General features: G+C 35.3%; 1 protein-coding gene across 1 annotated transcript in view; it reads left to right on the top strand.

The window, feature by feature from the left end:
* LOC150099968 (dual specificity protein phosphatase 19-like) overlaps positions 1-26,595 on the top strand; it is a 62,380-nt gene that overhangs the window by 25,043 nt on the left and 10,742 nt on the right. Inside the window, exons 2-3 of the mRNA XM_090402800.1 lie at positions 5,192-5,372; positions 13,140-13,400. Of these exons, the coding sequence (XP_090258926.1) occupies positions 5,264-5,372; positions 13,140-13,400 (370 nt within the window). The 5' untranslated portion in view covers positions 5,192-5,263. The remainder of the gene's footprint in view (positions 1-5,191; positions 5,373-13,139; positions 13,401-26,595) is intronic.

Genomic DNA, 26,595 nt, shown 5'->3' with positions numbered 1-26,595 from the left:
ATGAAAATCTTGATAATAGCCTATCGATAAATGAACGTGTCATGAAATATATGAACGTGGTTCTATATCCTGGTATGATTGATTATTATTATCATACCTCCACTGAGTCAAGAGGCTCATTTTGGAGGTCCCACTGTCACACACAAAGTTTATCATACTGTGACTTAAATATGTTCGCTGTCTCTGCACTTGCCACACTCTTGGGCAATGCATTCCAATCACTTGACACTTTCCATTCAAAAAATCTGCTCCTCACCACCTTGCTTAAATCCTTATACAGCTTGTAGGGATGACCTCTTGTTCTCTCCCTGCCTTCACCCATTTTTTTTGCAAAACTTCCACATTAACCTGGTAATAACCCCTTCACAGCTTATATGTCTCGATCATATCCCCCTACTTTCCTCCTCCTATCCATCACTTTCTGCATTGCACATTGCATTTTCTTAATTCTGTCTTCATATTCAACATTCCAGAGACACCAGAAACCACTTTAGTCAACCGTCTCTGAACCTTTTCCAATATATCTTCATCTTTGAAAACTAGATGACCAAATTTGTGCACAATAATCCAATATTTAAGTGGTGGTTATGAATGAAGAAATGGTTAGCATGGGGTATAAAGAATGAGAGAACAAGCGTGCAAGACAAACCGGAAAACAGGGAGGGTTCAGTGTGGACGTGGGGGGGGTGTTGCAGTTGATGATTCAGGAGGATGTGAATGTATGTATAGACGGGAAGGGCAGACAACCTGGGAACAAGGGAAAACAGTTGGATTTGAAGAAGGTTCTAAGATGAATAAGGAGAAAAAGAAATGGCTCGAGTTAAGTATGGAGAAGTCACATGTAATGAGTGGTATCAGTGAAACTTGTTATAGATCCAGGAATGAGCTGTTATGTTTATATACAAATGCTAGTAGTGTAAGAAACAAGGTAAATGAAATGGTTGCATTAATTGAGTCTGTTCACCCAAAAATTGTTTGAATAAGTGAGACATGGTTGGATGAGGATGACAACCTGACAGGAATAGAGATGGAAGGGCATGATGTGTTTTGTGAAAATAAAAAGGGTAAAAAAGGAAGGGGGAGTGCTATTGATGATAGAGAAAAAGTTGTCATACAAGGTGGAGATGCAAGAGGGAAATAGTGACAGTGGTTTTGAGGCAGTATGGTGTGAGATAGAGTGAATAGAATGAAATACTTAGATGTTGTTATAGACCTGGTAATGTGGATGGTAGTGAACATGAAATGTATAATCAAGTTAGCCAAGCAGATAAGCTTATATGGGGAATTGAACAAACTTAAATGTTAATAAGGCTGTGGGACTTGATAATAAATCGGCACATATTTTGAAGGAATGTGCCAGGGAGTTGGCATCTGCCTTGACATTTAATGAGTTTTGCACTGGGTCAAGTTCCAAAGGAGTGGAAGGAAGGCAAGATTATCCTGCTTCATAAGGGAGGTGACAAAACTCAAGCTTCAAATTATGGGCCTATCTGTGTGTCAGTTATTGTTAGTATTGTAGATGCTGGTGAAAACTAGGATCCAGAATTGGGTTGATAACAGTGGTGTTATCTTTGATGGATAGCATGTATTTGCTAAAGGGAGGTCATGTTTTATTAATCTACTTACTTATTAAAATAAGGTGATGGTATCATTGGACAAAGGAGATGGATACTCGGTTGTATACTTAGATTTTACAAAGGTTTTTGATAGATTACTGCATAAGTTGATAGTCAAACTAGAGCAGAATAGGGATGGTTGGATATTAGACTAATGTATTGGATCAGAGATTGGCTATCTGATAGGCATCAGCAAGTTGTGTATGAGGGAGCAATATCCCACAATAGGAAAGTTACTAGTGGTGTGCCTCATGTGTCTGATTTAGGGCCATTGCTGTTTAACCTGTATGTTAATGAAATTGGGGAAGATTTGGATGGGGATATTCAGTTGTTTGCAGGTGATGCAAAGTAGGGATGAATATAAGGAGTAGAACAGATCTTGTGGCCTTACAAGAAGACTTGGGTAAATTTAGTGAATAGGCATGAAAGTGGGGATGCCAGTTCAGTATTGCAAAATGTAAGATTTTAAAATTTGGGAAACAAAGATGGGATGTAGAATTTATGCTTGGTGGGGATATATTGTTGGAGGTGGAGGAAATAAGAGATCTTAGAATGGTGATGAATAAGGATCTAAAATTTAGAGGACAAATTGCCAAAATAATTCTGGGAATGATGCAGGGGACACTGACTTGTAGAAATAAGGAGATTCTTGTTCCATTTTCTAAGGCTCTGATTTCACCACAGATGGACTACTATGCATAGATTTGGTTTTTAAAAGGATGAAGAGATGTTGGAAAGAGTAGAGTCGACTGACTAAGGGAGTTTCTGATCTCTGGAATGTTGAATATGAGGAAAGGTTGATAAGATGCAATTTGCAGAGTTTAGTGGATAGGAGGAAGAGGGGTGATATGATAGAGCCATACAAGTTATTAAAGGTTATTAAAGCGGGGTGTGAACAGAGGAGTGAGAGGCAGGTTTTTTTCATATGGAGTTGTGAATGATTGTTATGCCTTGCCCGAGAGTGTGGTGTCTGCAGAGAATTTGAATGTGTTTAAGGCATGGTATGATGAGCTGTTGTATGACAAAGGGACCTCCTAGATGAATCTTTGACTCAGTGGGTGTTAGGATGATGATAATAATATTAATAATGTGGTCTGATCAAACCCTTACAAGGAACCATAACAGCCTTATTTTCATTAGTCAGTGCCCTTGACATCATTTCCTTTATCAGCTGTGCTGTCCTCAGTTTTAGCAATATAGCTCCAAAATTTTAGGTCCTTATTCAGATCTCTCATCTCCTTTGCCACTTCCAAGATATTTCCACTGATTATCTATTCTACATCCCATCTTTGCTTCCTAAATTTCAAAGATTTTTATCAAGTCACAAATAGTACTAAAAATCAAGCTATAAGAGGAAGAATTCCTCATAACATATTAATTGAAACATAGTCACAAATTTTACAAATAAAGACATTTAAATTAACATGAGTGATTCTGTTATGAAGTAACAAATAGTTGTTAGTTGTAACTACTTTCAAATTATTTCAACATTCATGATTTCTATTTTTAATATTGGCTTTCCCTTTTTTTTTTTTTTCCCTTAGAGAAAGCAGAAGGATACCTTTCAAAAATAACAGCATTTTCAATTATTTTTTGAAAGACTTGAGAACAATGAGACAGTTCAACTTATTCCTGCAGTTGAGCTTTAATATTTATTACAAGTTGATCTATAAATCTTTTTCAGTGATTAGTGAAAATGCTTGTTACTATCATTAAACTCAACTCCTCACTGATGACCACAATAATTTGGTAATAGAGGAAGCTACTTATTTCATAGCCTACATTTATCTGCAATGAACCTGATTGTAGCTTTAAGCTTTGTAGAGAGAGAGATTATGATGCATGTATGGGATCATGATGTGCATGAAAATGCATTCCTCCACTTTCTTTCTGATTTTTGTGCCTGCTTGTCTGATATTTGTTCTTTTAATATGTATATTAACCATAGAAACAAAACTTTCTACAACTTTCATTCAGAGTCTTTTTTTTAATATATATATATATATATATATATATATATATTATATGGTAGTACCAGGGGCGAACATTCCAGGTGTGCAGCGCTCATCCACCGAATAGGAATATCACAGATATTATATTTTTGCATTTATTTCTGTTAGACTCCACTAATTGCTTCTAGACTTTGTGTGATTCCTGAAAGTAAACACAATATACTAATGCTTCAAGAAGAGGACACTTTTCGTCACATAAATATTGCATCACATTTGTGTTAATAACCCGGGTTTCAAAATATATACACCTTTCAGCCCTCCGAAAAGATGGCACAACTGGGTCAAATTTTTAGTGTTCTAGTAGTTTTAAACTGCTCAGAAGGTAAGGCAGGGTGAACTCTGAGATAATAGCACCTAGAAGCTGTGATTGGTTATGTCATCCAATCAATTGAACATAGTTATGAGTTGCTGTTTTTGTTTTCTGAGTTTCCATCTGTTTTGCATACATGAAGTATGAACTGACGTAGTAGGCAAGTTTTTATAATTTTCGATAAATTTATAACTTTTTGCCCATATTTGCAATGGGAAACAGCATTGTAGTTGAAGGAGGTAAGCCTTGTCCTCCTCTTCCAAATTTTACACCTTTTGAGTAATTCACATATACACGAAATATGACATTCTCCTTCATTGTTTTCTAATATACAGTATCTTAAACCAAACACATTGTCTCCCACTCTGTATAGATTTGGTTATAATTAATTGATAAATTAAAGTTTTCAAAGTTATCCTACAATTAATTGCCTTGGACCAATTAAGATGAGTGCCCATGCGCTATGCACTCTTAAAACTTTCATACATCGATAAAAATGCAATCATAGCGTCAAACTGATTTGAATTTTGTAGCACCGGTTGCTTAAGCCACGACACAGCATACCCAACCTGAATTGGCACGCTACACCACTGGGTGATACACCATGTCTCTCTACTTGTATATGGAAATGTAACTTTCACCATTGTTTTAGTCAGAATATCTCCATGGATCTAGCTTCCATTGATGAGATTTCAGTCAAGGTTGGAAACCAGTCTGTTTAGTGACCAATCCTATAATGCATACCAGTAAACATGTTGAGAAGGGAAGCATGCTTGCATTATGAGATACTAGGACACTTTGATGTGAAGTCTTCTGTCTCCATAAATGACTAGGCTATCTTGAAATTGTCCTGCAAAATAGGCAAACCAGCCAGCACACATTTAAGACATAATATGCCAGCCTTATACTCTTTGTTGCTTTGGCCACAATTCAAAAACACCAGCTCATATTTGGGTATAGAATAAAAACAAGAATGTAATTTCTTGTTAATTATAATTTTATAGTGTATTAAATGTAATCTATAAAATAGAATTCAATTTGTAAGGTCATTACATTTGTAAATATTTTTTTTTCTCATATTTAGTTATGAGAAAAAATTACTTTAGAATATTACATTCATAATCTGAATTAACAAAATTGATTTTAATGATGTTATGAACATACTATTTTTGATAGCAATTATATATAACAAAAAATGAAACTTTATTTATTGCATATTTTCTTTTATCTAAGATTGATTTCCTTTGTGCTAGCTAATAAGACTTGAATGCTGAAACATAATGAAATAAGAAGTATTTGAGGAAACACTTGTTGATAATCATTTGATGTCAGCAGCCATTTGTCAGAAATTAGTAGTATTCTTCACAAGGGTTATATATTCTGCAAACAGGTTGGCAAATGTAATACTGTGCAGATCATCAGCATTTCAACCAGGTATGTATACAGATATCTTTATATAGAGATTATGATATTATGTGACACCTCCAGGGAGTCCAACCACTCATTGAGAAAGGACATCTACTCTATATCTCTCTGTCTCCACCACTCAATCCACCAACTACAACTAACCACAACTACACCAACGTTATCTACCACCTGCCACCACTACTAGTATTTCCACCAGACAATCGCAAACATCCATGCTCACGGCAGGATTCAAACCCGCAGACTTTTAGCTGGAGAGCGGATACGCTAACCACTCGACCATTCATATACTGAATTTAGTCAGATAATATACTCTAACAGTATATCAACAGGTACAAGTGGCTCTATTGTGAAGTGCTTAGTATAGAATATTGTTGATAACTTCAACAGTACTGTTCAAAAGAAAAGAATTATTTTGGGTAGACAACAGTTACTTAACCCTCCTACCGGCCAAGGTGGATGAAATAGCAAGACTACCCCAGACTTTTTCATGGATCAAAACTTCATCGGCATTCTATCTTTTATCAAGTATTTACCCTCCTCCGCTGTTAATCCCTTAACGGCGATTTGAGAGCCATTAGCGGATTAACTGTAGTTGAGCAACTTTTGTGTCACTTGTCTTTACATGTACTCTGTTACTTTGAATTTTCTTCACTGTACTAGGATATTTGATCGGTTTTTTTTTTTTTGCTGAACAATTTATTTCTTGTCTCTTTCTAAAAATAGAAGTTTCACACTGCCAAAATAAATAATCAATCCTGAAATGACCATAGATCAGCCTTTGCAATGAATATACTTTAGTAATAGTTAATTTCCTCCACTTTACTGACAGTATAGATTCTTTTTCGTGAATTTTCAAATGTTTGTTTACGTTTAAAATATTTTGTCAAATATTTATATTTTTAAATAACATTTAGTGAAATAAATATGACATTTTGCTAAATGTTATTTAAAAATATAAATATTTGACAAAATATTTTTAAATATTTTAAAATTATGGAAAAATCACGAATGAAATAAAAACTGTACCTATGTTTCATAACAGCTTTCGGGTGTCTGGTAATGTTGCAATGGGAGGGGGGGGGTGATCTATCAAAGTCGAAATAAAGTTCATTTGTATTGTGAAAGGAAATGAAATTTCACATTTGATGCATTTGATATACATATTTTGAATGATAAAAATAAGCAAATGTATCGCTTACTTTAAAAATTGGAGAATAAAATATCTGAATTATGCAGTAAATATCTATAACTGTTAATTTCATTTTGTAATGACCAATTATACAGGGAAGCCAAGAAAGTGAAAGTACAAAGAACAGTAGATTACTATATAATATAAAGAAAAAATTTAGTGATATGATTAAAGAATTTCACGTTATTCTCTATAAAGCAAAGTTGTTCCAGCGTGTCCTAAAGGAAATCTGTGAAGTATTATTTGATTTTGATGGTTTTGTATAAAAATAATATAATCTGGAACGTCGGCAGCCGGTTTCTTTTATTTTTTTAAAGGAATATTTCAAATAATAATTTCTTCGAGAACAAAGCAAAATGTTTTGTCTAGAAAGCAATTAGAAAAAAATTAGTGTAAAAAATTAAAAATGAAATTGGTTCTCCAAGATAAGGCAATATTTAAGTGAAGAAATTATGCAAGACCTTTATTTTGCCCAGAAATTAAAATTGTATTGTACAATAAAAAGAGAAAACAAAAATATAAATAATTTCTCTATTTTTAGTCTATCCTATATAACTAAAATCCAGTTGACCAGCATAGAACAAGGATGTGCGCTTCTTGTTATAGGCAACTGAGAGGTAGCTAGGAACGTGAGATAATCCGATTAACCGTTCTCTTCAGCGTGAGGGTTTATCACACCTAATGGACAGGATGGTTAAATTGCACTTCTTATCCTGGTTCTTTAAACAGGTGGACTAAATCATATCCAGATTTAGTTGGACGTCTATGGACGTCCTGGCCGTTTGGAAGGTTAATATTTTGAAAACCGTGGTTATAGTTATGAATTTGTATTAAGAAATATAAACACGTTAACACAAGAATATTTTAATATTTGCCAAATATTTCAGTCTGAAATTAACAGACTATCCTCAGTGGCTTTATAGGAACAGTTTTTACAAGGTGGAATACAAACAATTGATCATTCAAAAGTAGAACGAGCCACGTGATATTACATTGCTAAGCATTAAAGAGAGGTAAATTTCATCAGAGTGATGAATAAATTATCACAATTTCATATAATTCTCTTATACATTGGTTATGCATTACTAAATCACTTAAGGAATTGTTTGCTACAGTGTATTACTGTAGCTTTCTTCCACCGTATTCTCTGGCGTGTATCCAGAGCATGGGTGCAAGACCAGAGTGGCTGTACTTGTGAAACCAGATGTAGTCCTTCTGTTTTACCAAAATTCTGATGTTCGCTGTCCTGCCTGTTTGGCCAAAGTAAGATGGTTTACAGCTGCAAGGGACCTGGTATACACCAGGTAGGTCTAGGGGAAGTGGTTGGTCTTTAGTGGAGCAGATAAGGGATGCCAATTTTCTGTATGGTCTGTAACAGGAGGTCATTTTTTTTTTAAGATTTTGGTAATTTTTTCCGAGGTGCCTTGGATGTAGGGAATGGTGATGGATTTGGAGTAATCCTTGTTGTGAAGGGGGGGAGGTTTGCGGTCTGTTGGTTTCAATATGTTTTGGATTTTTTTTTGGGGGGGGGGGGTAGCCATTAGCTGAGAAAGTGTTGAGGATGTGATTTAGTTCAGTGTTTAGGGCCTTGTCGTTAGAACAGATTAGGTTAGCTTTGTTGTATAGTGTTTTCACCACTCCATATTGTTGTGAAGGGGGGAGAGGATTGTTGGTGAATGTACCTGCCTGTATGGGTGGGTTTCTATAAACTGAGAAAACCAAGGTTCCATCAGGCTGGCGGGTGACTAGTGTGTCTAGGAAAGGGAGGCTGTTGTTTTCTTCTTTTTTCAGAGTGAACTTGATTCTGGGGTGTTGGTTGTTTAAGTGTGTTAAGAAGGAGAGGAGTGTATCAGAGCCATGTGGCCAAATAGCAAACACATCATCAACATAGCAAAGCCATATGGTTGGTTTTTGTGGGACAGAGGCTAAGGCTTTTTTCTTTTTCAAAGGTCTCCATAAAGAAATTGGCCAAGGATGGGGAGAGTGGTGAACCCCATGGCCGTCCCCTCTATTTGTTCGTAGAATTTTCCCTGCCAAACGAAATAGCCTGAGTTCATTGTGAACTGAAATAGGGCTGAGATATTGGGAGAAAATTTATCTTGGATTAGCTCTAAAGTTTCTTTGAGTGGGACATTTGTGAATAACGAGGAGACGTCAAAGCTGACCATTATGTCAGTATGTTGGAGTGTAAGGTTTTCTATGCTGGCTTTGAAGTGGGCTGAGTTTTTTTATGTGTGATGGTGTGTTGCCAGTATAGTGTGCGAGCGCTTTGGCCAAATGTTTAGCTAATTTGTATATGGGGGAATCAATGCCATCCACTATGGGACGTAATGGCACATTTTCTTTATGTATTTTTGGGAGTCCATAAATACAGGTGGGGGGGTTAATCTGTTGGTAACTTCTACAGGCCAAGAAGTGACTTTTTTAAGGAGCCTGTGAAGTTTTCTGATTTGTGAGTTGGTTTGATTGTATTCGATAGGGAGGTAAGTAGCCAGATCTAATAAAAGAGCATTAAGCTTACCTGTGTAGTCCTTTTAGTTAAGTACTACAGTTTCATTTTCCTTATCTGCTTTGGTGATAACTATTTCTTTATTATTCCTTATTTCCTGCAGTGCTTTATATTCCTTGTTGGATATGTTGGTTTTTGGTGGTCTTGCTTTGGAGAGGACACAAGCTACATCCAGTCTTACACTGTTGGCGATTTGATTTGGAAGGTGGCGGATTCCACGTTCAATCTGGATCATGATATCCTCACTAGGTATTTTTCTAGGAGCAATGGTGAAGTTGTGGCCACGTGAAAGCACGTTGAGTGCTTCAGGCTTCAGGGTGACTAAAGAAAGATTATGTTGTTGGTAGGAAGTTTTGGATTGACGATAGAGTTCTTTTTTAATTTTTCAAATTTTTTGATATGTCAACCCCGTATTTTTTCAAATTCTTTGTTTGCTGCAGTACACGAGACATGTAAAATCGACCAAAGCTCATGATTTAAAGTGCACGAAAGCTCTTCAAGAACACGAATAGCTTTGTTAATGTCAGCTAAGAGAAACCGCGTGGCAGCGATTTGTTCCCAAAGCAAAGTGTAGCTGGTGTGGTTATAGATATGGCGAGCTTTTTGTGAAACAAAACGGTGCTTAAATTTTACACAATTTTATACAATCTGGTCTTGCAGACCATGCTCTGGATACACGCCACAGAATACGGTGGAAGAAAGCTACAGTAATACACCATAGCAAATACAAATTCGAAGACTATTCATGGAATCAACCTCAGCCCTAAAAAAACTCTCCAAACCTCAACAAATCTGGTTGTATGAGACTGCCCCAAATTTGGGAGACTTGCATCAGCAAACCTTCAGCCCAATGGCCAAGAACACCTACATAGCCTGCTAGGAGGCACCATCAGGACTTTTAGGAGAACAATAGCTTCATCACTTCATTCTCAGTTATTGTGTTGTAGTGCCTACATGCACGTGCCTTTTTTTGTAAGTTCCTTTTGAAGATGGCAACGTGACATTGCCGAAATATCAGAAATATTTATTAAAGTGTAATTTAATTTATATTCTTATCTACATTGTCAATTCCTTAAGTGATTTAGTAAAACAATTTCATATAATAATCTTAATTTATATTTTAAATTAAAGATAACATTAGACTAATTAGGTCTCAAAAAATAAAATAAAAAATATTAAAAAAAGCCTAGTGTGTTATCTAGATTAAACGTTCCCATATTTTTGACAAGGATAGGCAATCATTTCGATTCAAGTTAGGGCATTGACATAAGGCCTTAGCACTCTCTTTGAATAGGCATTCAAATTTATAGCGACATCTGTGTAGAAGGCGAGTCCTGGACCAGAGAATGTTGTGACTTGTCTCTATCCCATGCTGCACCACAATCCAGACTTATCGGATTTGTTGTGAAGAATGTACGATTGATGTTCTTGTATTCTTTTTTCTATAGAGCGTCCGGTTTGTCCAAAGTACGACAGATTGATATACACTAGGCAGTGACATAAGTGAGCGTTCATACATTCATTCTGATTAACCACCCTAATCTTGACAATAATGGTGGCATAAAAATTCCAAGAATTTGGATGACACATATTCAGCCTACTTATTATCTAGCAGGGGGGGGGGGGAGATACAGAAAAAGCAAAATTTTCAGCTTTTATTGGAAACTATTCATTACCAGTTTGTTGAAATTTATATGTATAATCACAGTTTTTATAATCAGTTTTTTTTCCACCAGAGGTCAGGCCAATAATTGTAACAGTTGGTCAGTAACTTTAGCAAACCATGTAGATTGTAGTGCAGCTTGTTTCTCTGTATATATGTGTATGCTCCAGATGATGACCTTGATATGAAGGTCGAAACATCGAGTATTCATTTTGGTTTATGTTAAACTAAAGTTTTGCTCTAACACGGTAGTTGTCTCCATAATTTCCATAATGTATTCTGATCACCATGTAAGCATGAAAGAAAGGATTAATAAGATTTAAGTTTTGTTTATGATAAAATAATTTTAAAAATAGTTACTTTTTTGTATGCATTTATTAATGCAATTGTACACATCAGTATTATTGGAACTACCTGGTAGTTAAACAGTGGCATAACAAAGGAAACTGAGATTTTTAAATATTTGTTGGAAGTTTTTCCACTTGGTTATACTATAAATTAAAGATGCCAAGAAATTATATTGTTGGTTTAATCCTTTATCCAAATGTAAGCAAACAAAGTTTGCTTCTGAAGTAATTTTAGGACTGGCCAACTTGTATATATAGAAGCTAATGGCTTCACATCACTTGCCTTAGTATGAGTAGTGGCTCTTCCCATAATGCATAGCATTATACGAGGATGGTCTGAAAAATTGTCCAGTCCTGAAATTACTTCAGATGCAAACTTTGTTTGCTTATACTTGGATAAAGGATTAAACCAAGAACATAATTTCTTTGCATCTTTAATTTAATTTATATTTTTAAATACTCAGCTTGCTTACTGGAATATTGTAATCTTTAGAGTTACACAGAAATAATCTATATTATTTTATGTCTATTCATAAGACTGTTCATATGCAATACTCTATTGTAATATGGAGTTGCTATACGAATCATAGCCATGTTGTCATTATAGTTTTGATTTGGATCTCAGTAACAGGTATGCACATTAGTTGGGAATTTTGGAACAGCTACCACCATGATAATGGGAATGTCAGCAAGCAAACAAGAATGAAGAGGAAGGAGAGTTGGAAAGAATGGAAAAAAACTGAGTTAAATTCTTGGATCTCGGAAAATTTTTATAGCATCTTTATCTACTCTCCAATGAGGAACCGTGAGGTTAATATTAAAGGACAGTATAAATGTGTCAGGTCTTTGTATATTACCAAGAATGTAATGTGCTTATTTGGAAGGCAAATGGTATGTTTCATGAAGTGAGATGGAATCTGCAGTCAAGTTTCATTTTCTTGAAAATGCTTTTGGAACTGCTGAGATATTGTACTCCTATTGTCACGGATTATCTTCATGCATACTTGGGCAAATGAAGAAAGGATATTTTTAATAAAACTTTCTTCCTAGAAAAAGTTATTTGTAAGCATAATAGTCAAGTGAGATATTCAACTTGTTTTATTGTGATTAACCTGCCATTAGTAAAGTGGGAAAATGTAACAAAAGTGGTGAGGTGGGGTCCCACACTAAACTTGATTTGCTTGTGCACAACAGCCTGTCGTCTATGGCATTGAGTAGCAGGTTATGGGAGGGGAAGCTATACTGAGGCATGACTCACTGCCACGCATTGTTAAAAAGTTAGTCAATTTAAAATCTTTGGGGTCTGTGCACTTTGCAACCATATGCCTGGGGAAGGAGTGTCCTAGGTTCAATTCCTGTCGATGACGTGAGGACCGCAAGGATCTTCCTCAGCCATAGCCAAGTTAGCCAGTCTTGGGCGTGGACAGCAGGGTTTTTTCCATTTGCAGGATGAAAAACTCCAGATAAACTGGCTCCAGTTTATCTGGAGTTTTTCATCCTGCAAACTGGCCCCATAAACACGTACTGATTAGTCATGAATACTACCCTTAGGGGGATGCAACAAGGAGTGACGAACCGGCCGCATTAATTTCTTCGTGAACCCTCTCATTAGGGGGGGGGGAACTATCCATCCTAAAGGGATTGATGAGATCAATCAGTCAATCAAGATGAAAGTTATGAAATAAATTTTGCTTAGAATTTTCTATGTAGTCAAGTGAAACTAGAACTTTTGTGTGAGAATCAGAGTGAAAGATGTTTTTTTAACCTCACTGTGTAATTTTTGAATGGCCTTTTAGTCGTCCTGTATTTAATGGAATTTAAAAGTTAGGTATATTTAGGATGTTTGAAAATTAAGTTTTTACTAAATGATTTTCTACAGAAAATATGAATGTCAGATCTCCTTAGAGAGAGAACTACAAAATGTATATATTTTTGAGTTTATAGTAAATATTTTAATAACTCTTAGATCTTTTCTTCCACAAGTTTTTAAACAATTAATATAGTAGTGTATATATGATTATATATTTTTATATTATTTATTTTTAATATTTGTGATATCTTACAGGATCTAATCTTACACATTTTAGAAGATTACACATTTGTAAAATGAATCCAAAATATCTTTTGGATGAGGTTAAAAATTTTAAGAGTGAAAAATTGCAACATGTTGAAACGCACATCACCACTGAAGATGGTCAACAGCTTCTTGAAAGTAGAGATAATCAGGGAAAATATCATGTGAAAAAGAGAGGAAGAGCACATGGATTTGTAGCCGATTTTAGGGAAGATCTCAGAATGTCTGTAATTTTACCTGGCTTGATAATGGGTATGTTCATATTAAATGTCGAATTGAAATATTTTGTTTATATAGACATAATAATAAAGTAGCCTTTGTCATGTTAAGATTTTAGGCTGTATATATATGCCAGAATCATCATGGAACAACAAAAATAAAAAAAAAAGTGACTACATATAATGCTAAGAACTGTCTTGATGCATAATAGTTGGGAGGATTGTGGGAACAATCATGTTTGTATCCATAAATATCTATGCAGCCTGTTATTCATTTAGTTTTTCTTTAAACTGGTAGTGTTATTATATGCTGTTAAGTTTTTTAGAATATCTTGTTTTATATTGCATGATAATGATATGCTGATGACCAAAGATCATCAAATATAAACAAAATGACTGAGAGAAATTAACAGTGCATTGTCCTGCCTTTTAGCCATAACTACTGAAATTCATCATAGAGAAATTTCTGATAAAAAGATGGATAGGTGTGGCTAAGATCCCCTTCCCTCATTGATGACTTCGACTTCTCGGCTTCGACCATAGATGGCAACACTATCGGCACAATTTTTTTTTTTTTCTAAGTTGGTACATCTGTCATAAGCACCCATTGCAAGTCATTCTATCTTTAAAGTGTTGTCTGTATCCCTAGAAATGGATAAAATTGAGTATTGTGTGGTTATAAAATTCTTTGTAAAAGAAGGTTTAATGCCAAAAGAAATTCATTTGAAGTTCATAAAAGTTTACTCTTCTCCTTTGTTTTTGACAATTAAGAAATGGGCTTCCGAGTTTAAACATGGCCATACCAGCGTTTAAGATGATCCACTTGAAGGACGTCCAAAAAGTGTAACAACACCAGAAATTATTGATCAAGTGTGATATGGTATTGGATGACTGGCGAGTCAAAGTTTGTGAAATTGCTGAGACTATAGGCATTACAAAAGAACATGTAGGATATATTTTGCATGAAGAATTGCAAATGAAAAAGCTTTGTGCAAGATGGGTGCTGTGCTTGTTCACAGCATATCAAAAACGCACTCGCATTAAAATCTCTAAACAATGCTTGGAGCATTTTAACAAGAATAAAACTGTCGATTTATTACTATTGATAAGACTTGGATTCACCATTATGCAGCAGAATCCAAACAGCAGTCAAAACAGTGGACAGAAGCTGGTTGTTCAGCACCAAAGAAGACAGTTGGTTCCATCAGGATAGGTCATGGCATCGATGTTTTGGGATGCTAAAGGTATTTTCTTTATTAATTATCTTGAAAAGGGTAAAACAATAACTACTGGGGAACATTATCATAATCTTTTAACCAGACTAGGATAATGTATGTTCAGGTTATTCTTTTGTTGTTGTTGGAGGGATGGGGAGTAAAGCCAAAAAATACTTCCTGTTTTTAGTAAAGTTAGATGTGGCTTGTATTCAGATGAACTGATAATATTTCTGATATTAGCACAATTTCAAGAAGTATTAAAGCACTTTTTTATATATATACTTGACTGTATATTATATATACAGACATAAGCTACCTTTTGAGATATTCTGAGTCTCTCTAGCTTTTGAAAATAATCTGAGGGTTTAAATGTATACCTTCCATGAAATTTTTAAACCTTTCCATGAAACTTTAACACACTTCACATTGTAATGAAACCTTCCATCATTGATTTTTTTACCAACAACAGTGTTAGAAAACCAGCTGCTCTAAAAGAATTAAATTATGTCCTTTGTTCCAATGTTGGTATAGTAGAATTTTGTAAATTTTAAATATATTACAAAATAAATAAATCCTCTAATGCATGTTTTATTCTCTAGAGCAGTGTTTCTCAACCTGTGGTCTGCGACGATGGGACAGGTGGTCCGCAGGCAGACTTAAATTAATTAAATAAATATATATTTTTTAATTATCCAAACAAAACAAATTAAAATTGAATAAGTAAAAATTATTGAAATCAAATGGAGCCTTAAAAAATCAACATAGTGACAGAATGTTCAAAGGCAGAAGCAATAAAAAATATATTGTTTTTCACTTCACCCCTCTTTTATTATTCGTCATTCTGCTGCTAAATTTGTAGCTGCAGAATGACGAATAATAAAAGAGGGGTAAAGTGAAAAACAATATAGTTTTATTGCTTCTGCCTTCCCTTGCTGTTTTGAGATTTGAAGTGATCCACATTTCAACCAATTGCTTGTTATGTATTGATTTTTATTATTGAAGGTTTCCTTCAGCCAAGGCTCAGTAAATCTTCAGAAGTGCTAAGTGATACTTGAACAAAATGTGTCATGAGTTAACCCCAGTATTTATATATTTTTCGGAAAGTTTTTTAATGATGGAAAAGTGGCTTAGAACTAGGACTTTGAAAAGAAGAGCAAATGAAACAGGTAATGCTAATCCTAATTGTAATACACATGTTGTAACGGCCAGTAAATCTGATACTATTAAAGTAGAAGAAACAAGCAGTTCAAAGAAAAAAAATACAGTAGGAAATATAGCAGTTCATATTTGGAATTCGGGTTTACTTGGTGTGGAGATGAAAGTGAACAGATGTGTTTTGTGTTATGAAGTGTTGTCGAACGAGTCCATGAAACCTGCGAAACTCTGACATTTAGAAACTAAACATTGTATGTGAAAAATAAGCCAATTGAATTTTTTCAGCAATGCTTAGGGACATTAAATCATGGGAAAGATATAATTTCAGCCATGGGTTCCATTAATAGCAAAGCTCTGGAAGCATCCTATCTCTTGAGTTTGTACGCAGCGAAAACAGGAAACCTCATTCTATCGGGGAAAATTTACTACTTCCAGCTATAAAAGATGTGGTAAAAACTGTTTGGCAAAAAGTTACTAAAAAATGTTGATTTGATTCTTCTTTCAAATGACACTGTTGGTTGCAGAATTAATGATATGGCATCATGTTGGAGGCTTAATGGATTTTTTACAACACTCAAAAAGAATTAAAATAGAATTTAATACTTCCTATATTTCGTCCTAGTCACTAGGACATCTACAGGGATTACAAAAACAATTAATGTAACATGCACACACAAATCTTACAATACTAAGCCCAACCACGTGGGTATCACTAAAGTCCTAAACTTTGACACTAAAGTTCACTATGGAAAAGGAAAAGAACAAATGTTTACATTTGTTCTTTTCCTTTCCTAGACACCTTAGTCACACGCCTGCCTAATGATACACTTGCCTTCACTGTATACAGAAAACCCACACACACAGGCAGATACATTCACAAACTCTCCCACCACCACCCCTCGCAACAATATGGCATCATTAAAACTCTTACCAAGAGAGTCCACAATCTTTGTTCCAGTGGAACCACCCTTACTACTGAGCTTAACCACATACACAGCACTTTCCTCTCCAATGGCTACAGCAAGCACAGTATCAAAAAAATAATCAGTTCCTCCCCCATTGCCTGTCCTCATTGCCCGTCTCTCTCTCTCTCTCTCTCTCTCTGCCTGGAGTTTACAAAGTACCCTGTTTCTGTAAGCTGGCATACTTTGGACAGATAGGCAGATCAGCATCCATTCACCTGGAGGAATGCAAATCTTACATCTGTAAACACAACTATAGCCATTCAGGCTTGGCTGACCATGTTTTGGACACCACCCACAGAGTATCATGGAAGAATACCACCATGCTCCACCACAGCAAATTTAAGAAAGAGAGACTTTTCTTAGAAGCAGCAGCAGCTCTCAGAAACCAACCAAATCTTAATAAATACAGTTGCATTAAGCTTCCGAAGATTTGGGAAACACTCATCACCAGAGTTCCCACCTTACATTCCAGGCCACCTACTACCGCCCTTAGAGGGCGCTCCACCTATATAGGACTTTAGTGTCACCTACGTGGTTGGGCTTAGTATTGTAAGATTTGTGTGTGCATGTTACATTAATTGGTTTTGTAATCCCCATAGATATCCTAGTGACTAGGACGAAATATAGGAAGTATTAAATTCTATCTTAATTCTTTTTGAGTGTTGTAAAAAAATCCATTAAGCCTTCAACATGATGTCCTCACAGCACTTAAGCCTCTACACACGGAAGGAAGAAGTAATGATATGGCAGGTGACATAGAATCTCAGTTAATCGAAAGAGTTAAGAAGAGCCCTTATGCGTTACAAATAGACGAGACTACTGATGTTACAAATGATGCGCAGTTAATATGCTACGTAAGATAAGCACATGATAACAACATTCATGATGATATTCTGTTTTGTAGAACTTTGTCATCCCGAACAACTGGATATTTCACACTCTCAATAATTACATAATACACAAAGGGATCAAGTGGAGAAAAATGTATAGGCTTCTGTTCGGATGGAGCTTGCGCTCTTACAGGCAGGCATAGTGGGGTTGTTTCTCAGGTCAAAGAAGTAGCTCCAGATATGAATTGGGTGCATTGTTTCATACATAGGGAAGCGTTGGCCTCCAAAGGAATGCCACCAGAATTTAAAATTGTGCTATACAACGCTGTCAAGCTAGTTAATTTTATTGAAGCTCGACCGTTAAATAACAGGTTATTTTCAGTGCTCTACGATGAAATGGGCAGTGAATATACGACTTTTGTTTCATTCTGAAATTCGCTGGCTTTCTAGGGGCAAAGTACTAACAAGATTATTTCAATTAAGGCACAAAGTTTTATTATTTGTGAATGAACGTAATTCTGATTTTACATCCATCCTTGTTGACAAAGCATGGTTATCAACACTATCCTATCTTTCAGACATTTTTTCGAAATTAAATGAACTAAATCTCTCCCTTCAGGGAAATTTTTTAACTGTTCTTGATGCCTACGAGAAAATCAATATTAATGTTAATTTCTGTTAATTTGAGTTAGTTTCTTTTTTTTTGTTCAGGATGACCAGCGTTTTAATAATTCTATTATTTGTTTCAGTGAGGAAATACTGTGAGTAGAATTACAAGTTACTTGAAATTATAATAACAGAATTAACTTGTAAAATATTATTTATTAGTACAACTTTTGCCTGAGTATCACAGGCATCTTCAGTACATGTAGAAAGGCTAATTAAACAATAACTGAAAATTCCAAAGGGCACCACCTAAGTAGCTCATGTAGGATAACTGAAAAAGGTCATTAAGTTTCCTAACTTATTTAAAAAAAAAAAAAAAAAAAAACATATATACAGTTAAAAAGTTAAGAAAGATTAGTTGATTTAAGGAGTACTATCTCCCATAAAGGGGATAGACGTAGGTCATCGGATCTGTTTAAGTTGGGAAAGTGAAGTAAAGTTTCGTATGTTTCTTTATAAACCTCTTTTGGTCGTCCATCTGGATTGTATGACCTTTCAAAAGTTCTTAGAATAGTCATTCCGTTAAGACCAGTTGTAGACTGTATAGGTTGTCCCACTTATAAAAATTTACTCACTTCTTCAACTAGAAGAATTGCTAGGTATATAAAAAAAATTCTTTGGATTTCAAAAATAAAATTTTGGATGCTTTGGATATTATGATTAGTTTAGTTGTTTCATTATTTACCAATGCTCCTTTATCTGACACCATTGAATTTCTGCAACAAGAATTTCCTTCAGACATTGTTAAAATATTCGATTTTGTAATGCATTCTGGTTATTTTTCCTTTAAAAACAAGTTATATCAACAAATCGAAGGAACATCAATCGGCAATCCTATTTCTCCTGCTATTGCCAATTTCTATATGGAGCACTTTGAACAACGTATTTTTGACAACATCTCACCTAGACCTACTCATTGGTTTAGATATGTAAATGACATCTTTGCTATCTAGAATGGTTCTTCTGATGAATTACAACAGTTTTTTTTCTAAATTAAATGCACTTCATCCAAGGATCCAGTTCACCCAACAAGTAGAAGTAAATAAGCAGTTAGTCTTTTTAGACCTTTTAATTCTTTGCCAACCAGATGGTAATCTACATTTCTTAGTCTGTAGGAAGAAGACTCATACAGGCCATTATATCCATGCTGAATCTCATCACCATCCCAGTCAAAAGGTGGGAACTATTAAAACACCAGTTCATTGGGCCTACACCTTTTTGTTCTTCAAAGGAACTATTACAGAAAGAATTGCAATATATTATTTCCTCTTTTCTATCTAATGAATATAAGAATTCTTTCATCAAAAGTGCTTTAAGCAGTTTTGATATATCTTCCTCTTCGAATGCAGAAGAAATAACACTTATTATTATCCCTTATGTGCAAGGTATTAGTGAATGTATAGCGAAAGTTTTAAAACCACTAAATATTTTTGTTGCCTTTCAACCCATCAGAAAAATCGCCACCTTTCTCACTTCTCCGAAGGACAAGCTTCTACATCTAAGTCATCTAGGTGTCTACCAAATTCCTTGCTCTTGTGGGTTATCTTATTTTGGACAAATAGGAAGATCTGCTTTTATTCGGATAGAAGAACACAAGTCGTATATTCAATACCTTGAACAGACTGGACTTGCAGAGCATGCCATCAACACTAGACATAGTTCATTGGAACAAGACAAGAGTCCTTCACAAAAGTTGGTTCCTCATGCAACTGCTTTATAAAGAAACATGGAAAACTTTACTTCACTCTCCCAACTTAAACAGATTTGATGGTCTATGTCTATCCCCTTTATGGGAGATAGTACTCTTTAAATCAGCTAATCTTTCCTAACTTTTTAACTGTATAGATATGTTTTTTTTTTTATTCTGTTATTATAATTTCAAGTAATTGCTTCTTATTATGTAGTGTCTACTCCCACTGCAACAGCGCTAGGTTAGTGGAAAAGGGAATAGAAGAATAGCTTCTTCCAAATTTGTAACCTGACCTTTTATAATCAGAAGATTTTATTCAAATCAAATTCTTATAAAAATTTGATGGGCCATTCCAGTTTTTGTTTCATTTTAATTTGCAAGAACATAAATGACAAAATGTCTAGAAATTATATTATTGCCATAACCTTGCTCTGAATATGTCCTTGCTATTCAATTTTTGGGTTTTTTTCAGCACAATATCAATAACAAAATTTGGCATGATGATTAGAACTGATTAATTTCTCACTGATCATATGAAATTTAATAACATTTGGTATTTAGGATCCCTTAAAATTTATCAGGTCATTTGTTTTGGTTTCATTTGAACCATTTGTGGCAGAATTAAGCAAAACAAAAATGGAGTACATAAGTGAAAAACAAATTGACATAGTATATTTATATCACTTGATATAAATATACTATCACTTGATAGTTATTTGAATAATGTCATGTTATAGACATGCTGGTAGCTCTTGTGAAAACAATGGAAATATTAGCTACTGAGAATTTAACTCTGATTGATAGACTATTAATAACAAAATTAAGCAGGCAGAATAACAAACAACAAAGCAGGGAATGAGGTAAGTTAGTAAATAACGTTGATTGTAAAAAGGATATTATTTCATACTGTGACTATCATAAAACATGGAATTTAAAACAAGAAAAGTAAACGAGTTAGCTAGTTAATGACTTAACTAGCAATAAGTTCAGTATGAGAGAGGATATGAAAGGGTTGTTAGAAGAAGCGAGAGTAAATAACGAGAAAGTGAAAATCTTTCTCGTTATTTTCTTCTGGAAACACTGCAAAGAAAGCTGTGAAGCACATGTTCACAACCTAAACTTGAACAAAAGCAATTGGCTAAAACTTCCTCGATTTTGGAAAGTTACACTGGCTAGTATTCACTATTCATGTGTTCCCTAATTTGTAATTTTTTTTTATATTTAAAAATAATTTATGAACTAAATTATTTTATTGTAATGGGGTGCTTAAGGGTCAAAGCTGTATAACTGAGAGGAGACCTCCACATAGCCTTTAAAGGAATGCGGAGAACCGACCAGGGCTTCTGACCTAATGTCCAATCCTCACCTTCTCGTGTTGCACCCTGTTGGGTATCTACTTTGATACTGAACGAACGAGGATGGGCTGGCAATTTGGAATTTAGCCGACCAAATTGTATTCTTATTGGTTAAACCAAAATAAAAAATGATGGTACAACATGACAAAATTTCATGCTGGCTGGGGCGTCGCCCGGTTAAACAAGGCCCCCGTTGTTTTCGCCAGGGAACCAGGGCGAACAGCGAAAAGTCTGCTACTGGAACAAATCTGAAAATAAACCCCAACTCAACATCACCAGAGTTAAAGATCGGTACTATCAACGTAAGAAGCCTGAATGGCAAAGAAATGGAGCTAGCTGAGGAATTAGATAAGTACCAGATCGACATAATAGGGGTGACTGAAACAAAAAAGACCAAAACTGGTGAGATCTTTCTGAGCAATAAATACAAAATGTTATATTCAGGCAATAACAATCAAGGAAAAGAAGGAGTAGCCATAGTATTCAACACAAAATAAGAGGCTAATCTTCTTGAATGGCAGTCAGTCTCAAGTAGAGTAATGTGGGCAAATATGAGAATGGGGAACTGGACAATGAGACTTATTTGTGCCTATGGTCCCAAAGAAGGTTCTACTGAGGTAGAAGTGGAGGAATTTTTTGAGGCATTAGAGAAAGTAACTGACACAATGAAAAATGAAAAGTTGGTCCTTGTTGAGGATCTAAATAGCAGAGTAGGAAATGATTGCCAGATATACAAAAATATTTTGGGAAAATTTGGAGAAAAGAGCAAAGCTAATAATAATGGCAAATATCTGTTGGATTTCTGCTCATTACATGGACTGGTTATTACTAACACCATGTTCCAACATAAAAATGTGCACAAATTCACATGGAGAGAAGAGGCTAGGAATAAGAAAAGTCTCATTGACTATGTTATTGTTGATAGTGATGTTTTCTCACTGGTGCAGGACACCAGAGTGTACAGAGGATTTGAAATTGGAAGTGATCACTATTTAGTCTTGAGCAGGATAAAATTGAATTTCATATTGAAAAAAATAACATGTAAGAAAGTTTTAAAGCGAATAAAAGTTGAGCAGCTCTCAGATGTAAACTGTAGACTAAAATACAGAAATATTATTGAAAAGTAAATGAAAGAGTTTGAGAACAGGAATCAAACCTTGGAGATTCAGTGGCAAACTCTGAAGGAAACATTGATTGATTCTGCCAGAGAGGCATGTGGTGAGGTTGTGTGCAAAGATAAAAAAAAATCAGAACTCCCTGGTGGACACAGGAAGTTAAAGAGGCAGCGAAGGAAAAGAAGAAAGCATATCAAAAGTTCCTGGCAAATAAGTCAGCTTTTACTCTTACAGAATACAGAGACAAATGTAAGAAAGCTAAACAGTGTGTAGAACTAGCTAAACAAAAGTCATGGGAGGACTTTGGCAAGAATATAGAAAATAAATATCAAGAAGGTGGCAAAATATTCTGGAGGTTGTTGAAGAAGCTTAGGAATGGAGGAAAGAGTGCTGTAAAAGGAATTAGAGATGATAAAGGTGAAATGAAAACAGGAGAAAAAGATATCCTTGAAGTATGGAGTAATTACTTTGAAAAACTGCTAAATGAAACAAGCAGTGATGACAGCACAGTGATAAAAAACACTGACCAGGCATGCGGTCAGGAATACATATCCATACTTGAAGTAGAAAAAGCCATCAAAGGCTTGAAATGTGGAAAGGCAGCAGGAGTAGATGATATTCGACCAGAAATGCTGAAGTATGGTGGTATAAGAGTCTTACAGTGGCTGCACTGCATAGTTCAGAAAGCCTGGACAGAGGGACGAATTCCCGATGATTGGAGTAGAGCTCTCATAGTACCCATATATAAAAAGGGAAATAAAACTGAATGTGAGAATTACAGAGGTATTTCCCTACTGAGTGTTCCTGGCAAGATCTATGCAAGTATACTTGAGAAACGGTTGAGAAGAATTGTGGAAGAAAAGCTTGGTGAAGAACAAGCTGGATTCAGGCCAAATAGAGGCTGTCAGGATCAGATCTTCACTTTACGACAAATAGTCGAGAAAGCATGGGAATATAACAAAGATCTGTATTTAAGTTTTGTCGATTTGGAAAAGGCATATGACAAGGTGCCAAGAGAGAAGCTATTCAATACGCTGCAGTTATATGGTGTCAATGGGGCATTATATCAAGCAATACTTAGTCTTTATTTGAGTTGTGAGTCAGCAGTTAGAATTGAAGGAAGTACAGGAAGATGGTTTAATGTTAAATCTGGTGTGAGACAAGGATGTACATTATCTATATGGATCACATTATGAAGGAATGTGGTATTAAACCTGATATCAAAATTGGAGATGTTAATGTCAGCTCTTTGCTTTATGCGGATGATGTTATACTTCTAAATAAATCCGCTACAAGTCTGCAAGATTCTCTGACTAAATTGAATAGCTGTTGTAATAGATATGGTATGAAGTTCAGCAATAAAAAGACAAAGACAATGAAAATAGGCAGAATCATTGAAAATGTCAACTGTGTTGTGAATGGAGAACCTGTGGAACAAGTAAAACATTTCAGCTACTTAGGCACAATTTTTACTGAAGATGGTAAACTAAATATAGAAATAGACAACAGAATCAGCAAAGCTGGTATCGTGGGAAGTCAATTGAATAAATTCATATGGAATAAGAAAGAAATTAGTCGGAACACTAAATTAGCTGTATACAAGACTGTGTTCAAACCAATTTTAACTTATGGATCTTAGAGCTGGGTCAGAAGTAAAACACTTGACCAAAGACTAGAGACCGCAGATATGAGAGTCCTGAGAAAGATTAGAGGTGTGAACAGATGGCATCAATGGCAATATCATATTAAAAATGAGGATATTAGGAAAGAACTTGACATTGTCAGCATCCAGAAATGCGTTAGCAGAGCTAATCTCAGATGGTATGGTCACTTAAATAGAATGGGAGAGGAAAGATTAGCAAAACAAGCGTTCTCTGCCAGGTTGGCAGGAAAACGACCCAGAGGAAGACCAAGATATAGGTGGATTGATATGGTACAAAGTGCCTTAGACGATAGAAATATAAGATCTGATAATGTTGGAGTCTTGACAAGTAACAGACTGATTTGGAGGAAAATTGTAGATAGGAAGTTAGTAATGATGTGATTTTTCATGTAGTACTGTCATATCCTGTACACCCCTTTAGGGTACATGGCAGGAATTTGATGATGATGATGATTAATGCAGATGGGGTGCTTTAGGGTCAAATCTGTATAACTGAGAGGAGACCTCCACATAGCCTTTAAAGATATGCAGAGAACCAACCAGGGCTTCTGACCTAATGTCTAATCCTCACCTTCTCATAGTACACCCTGTTAAGTATCTACCTGGATACTGAACGAATGAGGATGGGCTGACAGTTTGAGATTTAGCCGGCCAAATTGTATTATTGTCTTAAACCATAACATAAAAATGATGGTACTACATGACAGAATTTCATGCCAGCTGGGACATCGCCCATTTAAACAAGGTACCCCATTGTTTTCACCATGGAACCAGGGTGAACAGCAAAAAGTGAGCTATCGGAACAAATCCTAAAACACATCCCAACTCAACATCAACAGAGTTCAGGATCGGTACTATCAACATAAGAAGCCTGAATTGCAAAGAAATGGAGCTAGCTGAGGAATTGGATAAGTACCAGATCGACATGATGGGGTGATGACTGAAACAAAATAGACAAACTGGTGAGATCTTTCTGAACAATAAATACAAAATGTTATATTCAGGCAATGAAAATCAAGGAGGAGTAGCCATAGTATTCAACACTAAATTCGAGGCTAATCTTCTTGGATGGTAAGCATTTTCAAGTAGAGTGATGTGGACAAATCACTTTACTCGAAATGCAATGGGAACTGGTCTGTGAGACTTCTTTGTGCATATGGTCCCAAAGAAGGTTCTACTGAGGTAGAAGTGGAGAAATTTTTTGAGGCATTAGAGAAAGTAACTGACACAATGAAAAATGAAAAGTTGGTCCTTGTTGAGGATCTAAATAGCAGAGTAGGAAATGATTGCCAGATATACAAAAATATTTTGGGAAAATTTGGAGAAAAGAGCAAAGCTAATAATAATGGCAAATATCTGTTGGATTTCTGCTCATTACATGGACTGGTTATTACTAACACAATGTTCCAACATAAAAATGTGCACAAATTCACATGGAGAGAAGAGGCAAGGAATAAGAAAAGTCTCATTGACTATGTTATTGTTGATAGTGATGTTTTCTCCCTGGTCCAGGACACCAGGGTGTACAGAGGATTTGAAATTGGAAGCGATCACCATTTAGTCTTGAGCAGGATATTGAATTTCATATTGAAAAGAAGAGTGTGTAAGAAAGTTTTTTTTAAAATGAATCAAGGTTTGAGCAGCCTTCAGATGTGAACTGTAGACTCAAATACACATTGTTGAAGAAGAAATGAAAGAATTTGAAAACATGAACCAAACCTTTTTTGAGATTCAATGGCAAATCTTGAAGAAAAAATTGCAGCTACAGAAGCATGCTGTGAGGTTGTCTGTAAGGAAAGAAAAATAGAAGTTAGAGACATTTAAAGAAAAGAAAGCATATGAAAAGTTCCTGACAAATAAGTCAGCTTGTGCTCTTAAAGAATATAGAGACAAATGTAAGAAAGCTAAACATTGTAAAACTAAAACCAGCTAAACAAAAGTCATGGGAGAACTTTGGCAAGAACATAGAAAATAAATATCAAGGTGGCAAAATATTCTGGAGGTTGTTGAAGAAGCTTAGGAATGGAGGAAAGCGTGCCGTAAAAGGATTTAGAGGTAATAAAGGTGACATGAAAAGGGAGAAAAAGATATCCTTGAAGTATGGTGTAATTACTTAAAAAAATTGCTAAATGAAACAATGAGTAACAGCACAGTGGTAAAAAAAACAATGACAGGTATGCAATCAGGAATACATGTTCATACTTGAAGTAGAAAAAACCATCAAACGCCTGAAATGTGGAAAGACAGCTGGAGTAGATGATATTTGACCAGAAATGCTCAAGTATGGAGGTATAAAAGTTTCTGTGGCTGCACTGCACATTTCAGAAGGCTAAGACAGAGAGACGAATTCGAGATTATTGGAGTAGAGCTCTCATACTATCCATATATGAAAACGGAAATAAAATTTGAATGTGAGAATTACAGGTATTTCTCTACTGAGTTGTTCCTAGTAAGATTTATGTAAGTATACTTGAAAAACGGTTGTGAAGGATTGTGGAAGAGAAGCTTGGTGAAGAACAAGCTGGATTCGGGCCAAATGCAGGCTCTCAGGATCAGATTTTCACTTTACGACA

The sequence above is a fragment of the Typopeltis vanoorti genome, chromosome 13 (assembly GCF_054136105.1).
Source record: "Typopeltis vanoorti isolate ZY-2024b chromosome 13, IOZ_Tvanoo_1.0, whole genome shotgun sequence".
NCBI classification, from domain to species: domain Eukaryota; kingdom Metazoa; phylum Arthropoda; class Arachnida; order Uropygi; family Thelyphonidae; genus Typopeltis; species Typopeltis vanoorti.
Note: the sequence above shows the minus strand (reverse complement) of the source record. Positions and strands in the feature narration are given on the sequence as shown.